This window comes from Phacochoerus africanus, chromosome 7 (assembly GCF_016906955.1).
Source record: "Phacochoerus africanus isolate WHEZ1 chromosome 7, ROS_Pafr_v1, whole genome shotgun sequence".
In the NCBI taxonomy this organism is placed as follows: domain Eukaryota; kingdom Metazoa; phylum Chordata; class Mammalia; order Artiodactyla; family Suidae; genus Phacochoerus; species Phacochoerus africanus.
The window spans coordinates 23564922-23576921 of record NC_062550.1 but is presented as its reverse complement, the minus strand read 5'-3'; the positions used below and the strand labels follow the sequence as shown (position 1 = coordinate 23576921).

General features: G+C 37.5%; 1 protein-coding gene across 1 annotated transcript; it reads right to left on the bottom strand.

The window, feature by feature from the left end:
• Positions 1-5240: 5240 nt before the first annotated feature.
• On the bottom strand, positions 5241-6192 carry LOC125131695 (olfactory receptor 6C1). The gene has a single exon (XM_047788464.1). It carries the CDS (start codon positions 6177-6179, stop codon positions 5241-5243), a length of 939 nt encoding a protein of 312 aa, XP_047644420.1. The 5' UTR covers positions 6180-6192.
• Positions 6193-12000: the final 5808 nt, after the last annotated feature.

Sequence of the window (12000 nt, the reverse complement as noted above, 5' to 3'; positions counted from 1 at the left end):
GCGAATCGTATGATAATATCAAATTAAATTCCCGCATATCTTTTGCGATAATTGTATAATTCTTTTCATTCCCAGGTTTACACCTATCTGCACTTTCTGGTCTATTTTACTGAGTGATTAAGAACCCACAATTATCTATCAAGGCTAAATGACACTATTTTCAAATGTTTCCAGTTAAGCTTAGAAATTATAGTTTCAGCATAAAGGAAGTAATTTCATGCATTCCTGCAAACTGGAAATCTCTTCAGTATTTTATTATAAGTTCTCATCTTTGCTTTTCAGCAGATTCTAAATGAGTCTCTCAATTAAGTATAGTACATGAATATTAGGCAGAATTTGGCTCAACTAATCACAATTATAGCCTTTCTTTTTAAGAAAATTGGTTTTAAAAATTTAGTATATTTTTGAGTGATCTTGTGTGTGTGTGCGTGTGTGTGCACGCGCACGCTTATTAGGGTTGCACCCGCAGCATTTGGAGGTTTCTAGGCTAGGGATTGAATAGGAGCTACAGCTGCAGGACACAACCACGGCCATACCATGTCAGATCCAAGCCATGTGCAACCTACACCACAGTGCAATGGCAATGCCATATCCTTAACCCACTGAGCAAGGCCAGGAATAGAACCCTCAACCTCATGGTTCCTGGTCAGATTCATTTCTGCTGTGCCACAACAGGAACTCCTATACTCTTCATTATTATTTCAGTTTTTGACTTCATGGAAAACAGAAAAATAACACTTCAGGGCCAGAACTACATGATCTTCCATGATCATTATATAAATTAAAATAATAAGCACATTTTCCAATACAATGCCATACTATAATGCTTAAAATAGAGTGAACAAACAAAGTCCAGGACCAGATGGCTTCACAGCCAAATTCTATCAAACATTTAGAAAAGAGCTAACACCTCTCCTTCTGAAACTATTCCAAAAAATTGCAGAGGAAGGGACACTCCAAAACTCATTCTATGAGGCCACCATCACCCTGATACCAAAACCAGACAAAGATACCACAAAAAAAATAAAAACTACAGGCCAATTTCACTGATGAACATTGATGCAAAAATCCTCAACAAAATACTAGCAAACCATATCCAACAATACACTAAAAGGATTGTACATCATGATCAAGTGGGATTTAACCCAGGGATGCAAGGGTTCTTCAACATCCACAAATCCATCAGTGTGATACCCCACATTAACAAACTGAAGAATAAAAACCATATGATCCTCTCAATAGATGCAGAAAAAGCCTTTGACAAAATCCAACACCCATTTCTGAAAAAGACCCTTCAGAAAGAGGGCATAGTAGGAACCTACCTCAACATGATAAAGGCCATATATGACAAACCCACAGCGAACATCATTCTCAATGGTGAAAAGCTGAAAGAATTCCCGCTGAGATCAGGAACAAGACAAGGATGTCCATTCTCACCGCTACTCTTCAAACTAGTTTTGGAAGTCCTAGCCATGGCAATCAGAGAAGTAAAAGAAATAAAAGGAATCCAAATTGGAAAGGAAGAAGTAAAACTATCCCTATTTGCAGATGACATGATACTATACCTAGAGAACCCTAAAGACTCTACCAGAAAACTGTTAGAGCTTATCCACGAATTTGGCAAAGTCGCAGGATACAAAATTAATACACAGAAATCGACGATATTTCTATACACTAAGCAGGAGAAGCAATCCTGCTTATCATCACATCCAAAAGAATAAAGTATCTAGGAGTAAACCTACCTAAAGAGACAAAAGACCTGTACTCTGAAAACTATAAGCCACTGATGAAAGAAATCAAAGATGACACGAATAGATGGAAAGATATACCATGCTGGTGGATGGAAAGAGTTAATATGATAAAAATGACTATACTACCTAAGGCAATCTACAGATTCAATGCAATCCCTATCAAATTACCAAGGACATTTTTCACAGAACTCGAACAAAATATTTTCAAGTTTGTTTGGAAGCACAGAAGCCCCAGAATAGCCAAAGACATCCTGAAAAAGAAAAATGGAGCCGGAGGCATCAGGCTCCCGGCCTTCAGACTATACTACAAAGCAACAATCATCAAAACCATGTGGTACTGGCACAAAGACAGAAATACAGATCAGTGGAACAGAATAGAAATCCCAGAATTCAACCCTTGTACATACAGCCAACTCATCTATGGCAAAGGAGCCAAGGATACACAAAGGAGAAAGGACAGCTTGTTCAATAAGTGGTGCTGGGAAAACTGGACAGCCACATGGAAAAGAATGAAATTAGAACACTCCCTAACACCATACACAAAAATAAACTCCAAATGGATTCAAGACCTAGATATAAGACCAGACACTATCAAACTCCTAGAGGAAAACATAGGCCAAACACTCTCTGACATAAACGACTGCAACATCTTCTCAGATCCACCTCTTAGAGTATTGACAATAAAAAGGAAAATAAACAAATGGGACCTAATCAAACTTAAAGTTTCTGCACAGCAAAGGAAACCCTAAACAAGATGAAAAGACAACTGACACAATGTGAGAAAAGCTTTGCAAATGTATCCACTGACAAGGGATTCATCTCCAAAATTTACAAACACCTTCTGCAGCTCCATACCAAAAATAAAACAACCCCATCAAAAAATGGGCAGAAGATCTAAACAGAAATTTCGCCAAAGATATCCAGACGTCCAAAATACACATGAAAAGATGTTCAACATCACTCATTATTAGAGAAATACCAATCAAAACCACTCTGAGGTACCACCTTACACCAGCCAGAATGGCCATCATCTAAAAGTCTACAAACAATAAGTGCTGGAGAGGGTATGGAGAAAAAGGAACCCTAGTACACTGTTGGTGGGATTGTAAATTGGTGCAACCACTGTGGAAAACAGTATGGAGATTCCTTAGAAAACTGAAAATAGAACTACCATTTGATCCAGCAATTCCACTCCTGGGCAACTATCCAGAGAAAACCATGATTCGCAAAGACACACGTAGTCTGATGTTCACTGCAGCACTCTTTTCAAAGCCAGGATATGGAAACAACCTAAATATCCATCTACAGAGGAATGGATCAAGAACATGGGTACATATACACAATGGAATATTATTATTATTATTTTTTGTCTTTTTGCTATTTCTTGGGCTGCTCCCGTGGCATATGGAGGTTCCCAGGCCAGGGGTCGAATTGGAGCTGTAGCTGCCGGCCTACGCCAGAGCCACAGCAATGCTGGATCCAAGCAGCACCTGCAACCTACACCACAGCTCACGGCAATGCTGGATCGTTAACCCACTGAGCAAGGGCAGGGACCGACCCCGCAACCTCATGGTTCCTAGTTGGATTCGTTAACCACTGAGCCACGACGGGAACTCCTGGAATATTATTAAGCCATTAAAAAAGAATGAAATACCAGCATTTTTAGCAACATGGATGGACCTAGAAACTATCATGCTAAGTGAAGTCAGCCACACAAATGAGACACCAACATCAAATGCTATCACTGACGTGGAATCTGAAAAAAGGACAGATGGAACTTCTTTGCAGAACAGATACTGATTCACAGACGTTGAAAAACTTATGGTCTCTGGAGGAGACAGTATGGGAGTTTGGGGGATGTGCTTGGGTTATGGGATGGAAATCCTGTGAAATTGGATTATTATGATCATTATACGACTACGGATGTGATAAATTCATCTGAGTAATTTTAAAAAATGGAGTGAACATAAGATTTTGCTAACAAAAGAATCTCAATCGTACATTCAGTAAGACTTTGCCATTGTTAGCTTCTTTATTCCTATTAGTTAGGCTTGCCTTTTAGGTAAGTGAGTAAATGAATTGTATGTGTAAACAATTATCTCAAAATAGCTGTAAGTATGAGAAAGTTATAAAAACCCTTAGCTTTTTTTTTTTCTTTCTTTCAGGGCTGCACTACTGGCATATGGAGGTTCCTAGGCTAGGGGCTGAATCGGAGCTGTAGCCGCTGGCCCACACCACAGCCACAGCAACGTGGGAACCGAGCTGAGTCTGCAATCTACACTGCAGCTCATGGCAAAACCGGATCCTTAACTCACTGAGTGAGGCCAGGGATCCAACCCATGTCTGCATGGATATTGGTCAGGTTCATTAACCGCTGAGCCATGATGGGAACTCCTAAAAACCCTTAACTATTGATTATCAAAAGGGCCAACTTAACATGAAGCATTTAAAATACAACTGAATTCACAGAAAGTATAGTCATATTTGGTATCCAATATATTTATTTCTTCAGGGTTTTTAAAGAATTGTTACAGTATATATGTTAATTATGGAATTCCAAAGAAAGAGACAGGGTGCTATTTCACAGTTTTCCCTAAGCAAATATGTATTCATAATATATTTTTGAATTGATAAATTATATGGCACAGAATATTTTAAAATGCGTAATGAAAAAGTCTGATTTCTCAAGAAAATACACTTACATTATCTTTTAGTTGTATTGATTTTCACATAGTAACTAAGTGACCACACTGTGGAGAGGACAGTATCTGTAATATCCTAGTAAGACTGTCAGACAATGTTTACAGTCTTTGCGTAGTAAAGGTAAAGATAAACATAACCTAATATTTCTGAAATTTCTGGAAAGAATGTTTCCCATGAATTCATAAAACACAGTTCTCTCTTGTGTACTCCTTTTTATAATTCCTATCTTTCTATAATTTTCTAAGAATTTTTGTGGAAAAAAAAGAAAATAAAAAATATTTTAGAGCTCCCACTGTGGCACAGTGTATTAAGAATCTCACTGCAGTGGCTCAGGTTGCTGTGAAGGTGCAGGTTTGATTCCTGTCCTAGTGCAGTGGGTTAAAGGATCCAGTGTTGCTAAAGCTGTGGCTCAAATTTAATCCCTTGCCCAGGAATTTCTATATGCCCTGGGTGCTGCCATAAAAAAAAAAAAAAAAAATTCAAAGAAGGAAATGAGGCCAGTCTCATAGTTACAGACTAGAAAAACCAGCACAAAGGAAGGAAAGTGCATGAGAGAAGGAAGGGGATTTGAATGAAAAAAAAATGAAAAATAACTTACACGAAAAGGAAAAAGAGAAAAAAAAGATATATGCAAATATCCTTGGCAACCTGCTGGCAATAAAATATAAACAATGAAAAATAACTCTAGGGAGGTTATGTGGAAAGTAATGTATTTTGAAAAGCCTGAATTTTCATTTAATTCCTCTTCATTATGCCTCGAAAATATGAAACAGTACTTTTCTTTCTTCATTTTCTAGAGAAAAATGCAACCTTCCTTGCCATGTCCATGAAGGCTCTCTTGACCTGCTGATTCCTTAGGCTGTAAATAAAGGGGTTCAGCATGGGGGCTACTGAGGTGTTTAGCACAGCTACTCCCTTGCTCAAAGACACCCTGTCTTTTGCTGATGGATTAATGTACATAAAAATGCAGCTGCCATAAGAGATGGAGATGACAATCATGTGGGAAGAACACGTGGAAAAGGCCTTTGTCCTCTGACTAGTAGAAGGAATTCTCACAATCGTTCTGATGATATATATGTAGGACAGAAATATCAAAGCCAAAGTGAACATCAGAGTAAACACAGCACAAGAAAACCCCATTATTTCTAGGAATTTTGTATCTGAACAAGAAAGTTGCAAGAGGGGAAAATAATCACAGGTAAAATGGTCAATAATATTAGACTTGCAGTAATCAAGGTTTAAGAGCAGTATGAGTGCAGGGAATATGATTAAGAATGAAATGAGCCATGAAGAGAAGACAAGGAGCACACAGACTCTTTGATTCATGATGGCCAAGTAATGCAGAGGTTTGCAGATGGCGACATAACGGTCATAGGACATGGCGGCCAAAAGGTAAAATTCAGCGACTCCTAAAAGAATGAAAAAAAATAACTGAGCCATGCAATCATTAAAGGAAATGGTTTTATCTCCTGAAATAATGGTGCTCAGGAACTTGGGTATAGTGACAGTTGTGAATGACACCTCTAGTAAGGAGAAGTTTCTGAGGAAGAAATACATGGGGGTCTGGAGGTGGGGATCCAGCAGGGTCAGGGTGATGATGGTCAGGTTCCCAGTGACGCTGAGCAGGTAGGTGATGAGCAGAAAGACAGAGACCACAACCTGAAGCTGTGGGTCATCTGACAGTCCCAGGAGGAGAAACTCTGTTACTACCGTGTAGTTTCTCATTTTTGCTCTTCTCTTGTATGACCTATTAGAGGAGGCACAAAGAAAAGACTTAAAGAAAAGGAGGTTGTCCATGGATAACACTGAGATTTGTCTTCAGAAGTAAACTTATTATGCCAAGCTAAGAGATTTAGAAACAATTTAATGGAAATAGATAACTTGTTTTAAAGTAAGTTTTTACTGTATGTCAGGCTCTATGTTTCACATGTAATTTTTTTTAAATAACCTCCCTATTTTACAGATTGGAACCAGCCTAAAAGGATTTTTAAGAAGCTTATCCAAATCACATACCCACAATGGGAAGAGCAGGGATTTTTACTGAGGCTTTCTAAGTATTTGAAATACTGACTAGAAATTCTACTGTTGACTAATAAGCCTCCCCTAAGGATATCCTTCCCACTGGAAACGTCTTTGTCTTTTCTTCAACCCCAGTAAAGGCATCTCATTTCCTAGGTTCTGTCACCTAATTTTTTGTATTATTATTTGCAGGTATAACACAGAAAAGCCAAATATGCCAAGAGAACAGTCACTCACATGGGTATGCCTTTAATATGAAAGTCACTGGAGTTAAAATTTAACTGAGTTCCCGTCGTGGTGCAGTGGTTAACGAATCCGACTAGGAACCATGAGGTTGCGGGTTCGGTCCCTGCCCTTGCTCAGTGGGTTAACGATCCGGCGTTGCCGTGAGCTGTGGTGTAGGTTGCAGATGCGGCTCGGATCCTAAGTTGTTGTGGCTCTGGCGTGGACTGGTGGCTGCAGCTCTGATTAGACCCCTAGCCTGGGAACCTCCACATGCCGCGGGAGCAGCCCAAGAAAATGGCAAAAAGACAAAAAAAAAAGAAATTTAACTACGTGACAGATTTTGAAGTATCTGCTTTGAGTCACATTCACCTTCCCAACCCAGTCCTTCTCACCTGAAGCCAGGGACTCATTACCATGACACCATCAGGTGTTAGACAGTCCAGAGTAGACTTAATACATCAGTGCTAAGAAAAGGAAAGTTTTCATTGGCTTCAACTTTACAATCTTACCTCTATTTGTCATACAAAGGCATCACATCAGTTGGTTGAAATTATGAAAAAGAAATAACAGCAACTATTTCAGTTTTAGGTTAAGAAATCCAGCTTTTTAAAAATCAGTCTGTCTTAACACATTTGGAATTATTTTATTTCTGTAGCTAAGACTTTTTGATGCATTTTCCTTTGTAGTTATGACAGCAAAACTATTGAAGAGAAGCAAGATATGCAGTTACTTTGGGCCTTTCTGGACATGACTTCTGCATGGATTTTAACGTGCATAAGCCACATGTTGTCTCATCTACATTTATGCCCAGGGCTCATGGGAGATACTCCAGTGAGTCAAATGTGCCAACAGGGGCCATGAAGAAAATACACTACAGCTTATAAACATGTTACCAACATGTGTACAAATATCGAAACAGAAAACTTGGGGTAATGTACAAATAGACAAAAGGGTATGAGAGGTAGGCCAGCAGCATATGTGATATTTTGCATACTCTCTAAATGAGAAACTATCTATATGTGCAACGGCCTTAGAAGAGGTTTCTTGAATTTCCTGAATCAAAATTTCTCTGAAAAATAAACCTTTTTTTTCTCCCGTTGCTGATTAAAATACTGGGATAACTTGATCTTATGTGGCAATGCTACATTTGATAAGGGATGAGTTCTCCAAGAAGACATAAAAATTCTCAAAGACCATGCACCTAACAACAGATAAACTATGGGAGGCATAAACTAATCGAATTACAAATACATAGATGAATACACTATCACAGTTGGAGATGTCAACACCCATTGATCAGAAATGAACATACTCATCAGATAGGAAATCAAGAGGGACACGGAAGTCAGCAATGTTATCAACCAACTGATTAAAACTGACACCTCTAAATACCCAGTAACAGGAAAAATCACATTATTCTCAAGCTCACACTGAAAATTTACCAAGATAGACCACATTTTGGGCCATCAAACACACCAAAAAATTTAAAATACAGGAATAATACAAGGTCTCTGTAAAAGGCAATGACTGGAAGAAATATCTGCAAAAGAAACATCTGACAAACAAGTGTTACAACCAAAATAGCCAAAGAATCCTTAAAACTCAGCAATAAGAAAACAACCAACCTGATGAACAAATAGGCAAAAGACCTTAAAAGACACCCCCCAAAGAAGATATACAGATGGTAAATAAGCATGAAAACATGTTCGCATCATAGGTCATCAGAGAAATGGAAAATAAAACAAGACTGGGAACTTCCATATGCCATGGGTGTGGCCAATAAATAATAAATGAATAAATAAATAAATAAATAACATGAGACAGAAAGCCTGTGTATATACAGAGAGAGAGGGAGAGAAAGAGGTGGTGGAATTACTGATATCATTTAGATGGTAGACGTTTTCAAGAAAATATGTTCTCTGAAAAGTAGTGTCTAGTTTCAGATATCCATACAATTTCGTTTCCTTAGCCCATGACACAGATCCAGTCTGCTCAGTGTGCACTCTGCCTCCTCTCTACAAGACTTTCCTGTACACCTATTAGAATGGCCAAATCTGGAACACTGACAATATCAAATGCTGGTGAGGATGTGGAGCAATAGGAACTCTCATTTATTACTAATGGGGATTCTTTTTGGGGCACCGTGGCACTTGGAGGTTCCCAGGCTAGGGGTATAATCTGAGCTATAGCTGCTGGCCTACACCACAGCCACAGCAATGCCAGATCGGAGCTGCGTCTGCCACCTACACCACAGCTCACGGCAACTCTGGATCCTTAACCCACTGAGCGAGGCCAGGGATTGGACCCTCAACCTCATGATTCCTAGTTGGATTCGTTTCATCTGCACCATGATGAGAACTCCCTCCTATGGATGGTTGTTAAATTGATGTTTCATTTGGGATATAAGGCTGAAGCCTCCTTATTCTGCCATCTTGCTGTTGTTATTCTTCCCTACATTATTTTGTTTTCTAGTAATACTTTCCAAAGCTAACCATATTCTGGGTCATAAACTAGTAAAAAATAAACCAAGCATCAAAAATTTCAAAGAATTTCTAAGAATTGAAAAAAATTCTGAAGTATTTAGTTAAAAACCAATATCAGTCCTAATACTAGTAATATCAATAGGTCTAATAAAAAGGAGTTCAAAGAAAATATTCCAAGTGAGTATAGGCAGTATGATTAGGGCTTCTGTGTGTCTGATAATCTATTCTCATTCTTCCTGTTGGTTGGCTACATGTGTGCACATTTTTTTCATAATTAAATTTGTTAGACACTTATTTTATGTATTTTCTTGATGCACATAACTTCAAAAAAAATTGAAAGACAGTACTGTCAAGGCAAGGAAGACGGGGAGGAAACCTGAGTAATTGTACTACAGATAAAGACACTATAACTAAGACTGTGTATTATTTATAAGAATCAATGGGACTGAAACATCTCAATGCCTCATATTAAGAGTTATTTCATGTCAGCTTTATATTGTCAATAATGTGGATATTTATTAAATGTGTTAATGTGGTTCTCGACTGTCAAGTTCTCCACTGTAAAGGTACTTCACTTCTCTGAGTAATTAAAAATTACTGTGCAGTGATATTTTGTGTAGTTCTGGGATATTCTGACTGCATGAATATTACATTTCCTAAGAAATCTTTATCTATTATAATCATTATTATTTATTCTCTAACTTAATTATTAATGGCAATATATAATACCATAACATTAATATGATGGCTATTTTTCTAAAGCTACCACTCCTCCATCTATTACTTGGAATTTTGTCATGAAGAATGGCATTATCTTCTCTAATCCTGTTACAAATTTTCTAATTTATTTGCAGTGTTTTTCTGCCTAACATGTTATTATCTATTTTTATAATTAGTTATTCCAGTGCCCCAATTGTCCTAATACTGTCAGTTAGAATTCCTTCTAAGTGAATCCTTTATCATTTGACATGTTCCTACACTTTCTGAGCACTTATTTTTTTTGGACCAAGAAGGGACTCCAGCTCATCTTGTCCTTTAAATGTTTAGTCCTGGAATCAACCTGGAATCCCCACTTCTCCAGTTTTCAGAGGTTATTTTAGTACGAAATGGTACTCAGAGTGCAAGATTTGGATGGTTTGTGTGGTCTTTGGTACTGAGTTATCACTACTCCTTGGAAATTCCATGAAATGGAGAAAGGAAATACATTAAAAAAACATTGTGTCACACTGACATGTCTTATTCCAGTCTAATAACACAGAGTTTTTCAACTTCTTCTTTTATACCACATTGTATCTCTCCTTCTCCATGGTGAGAAACCTAGCTCCAACAAAAATCCATTAACCTACCAATATGCAGTTCTACAACACACACAAAATAGTCTCTGAATTTACACTACTATCATTACAAAAACAAACTGACTATATATATAAACTTAATTTTTCTTTGCAGTCCCCGTCCTATTGATGGCCAGTGGTCAAAATACTGTCTTAAAAAATTACTTGTCCCTATGTGGTTAAAAATTTGCCTTACAGCTATGTTCACTTGTGTATATTTGGTTTTAAGGACTCACCCCATTTTGCTCATTTAATTTTATCTTTGGAATATGTAAATAAGAAAATTTTAAAAGTTAAAACTATGGAATGAAGTATAATTAGATTTGTGTCACTTTTTTTACTCCATTGATCTCTCTTTCTTTTCTAGGTATGTTTTCGTTGTTAGCCTAATATTTTCATATTTATGTTGTCAGTCCTCTCACATTGCTCTTGTTTCTCAAGATTTCTTAATTGTAATTGTATGCTTGTTCTTCCATGTTAAATTTAGAATTGTTTTTGGTATCATTGCCCTTCCACTTGGATCAAATAACCAAGAAATCCCAATGCCATTTGAAGTGTCAATGACAAGTGGGATGCTATAAGGCTTTGCCACAGTGGAGATTCATAATGCAAATGTGATTATGGAACAGCCTTTTGCAGATAAACACTCTCCCTTTGAACACTTCCTTGCTTGCTACTGGCTCCCAATAGAGACCAAAGGCCAAATCATAAGGCGTCAATTCACCATGTGGTTTGAGCTCCCATAATGAACTGGGTGTTACTGGCCCTTCTGATGCATAAACCTGGTCATTTACGGCAGCAAACTCTCATCAAAGGGAGATAGTGCTTGGGATGTCAGGCTTGAGCAGGTCCAGAAGGCACAGTAAAGCTTCTGAACTGAGACTTCTTCAAAGCAAATTTCTACTGCATTACATCCTCTTCCTCTCTCCATATGTATTGGCCTTGATGGGGAATAACTAGTAACTAGCTGACCAAGATATAAAAAATAGGTAGCTGATTACAGGCATTCTGCACAATATCCTAGGATCCACTCAAAAGTAAATGATTGTTAATAAAATACATGCCATGTAAACAATATATATATAATTTTTAAATGCTGATATAGTGTTACCAATATTAGTCAATGCTGACTTTCCAGGAAAAAAAGTGCGCTTTATCTGGAGAGAAATTGATGTTTTCGTAATAATAAAAAGTTATGTCCAAGAAAATATAATAATTCCAAATTTGTGTCTGCATAAAAACACAGGTTAATATTTCTACAAATAAAAACATGACATAACTACAAACAGAAAGAGTGAGCTCCATAGTTGTTTGGGGAGATGTAAATAATTCAGTAATGGTAGCAACAGTAAAAGTACAGATTTAAATCATGTGGTTAATGAACTTGAATATACTGGCTAATGCAAATAGAACACTGCACTCAACTACAATTACATATAATTTCCAAGTGTACAAGAAATTCTTATAAAACTCTGATCACATTGT

What these genes read in the sequence shown, in the direction of transcription:
- LOC125131695 (XM_047788464.1), bottom strand. Translation starts at nt 6,179, where the DNA reads ATGAGAAACTACACGGTAGTAACAGAGTTTCTCCTCCTGGGACTGTCA.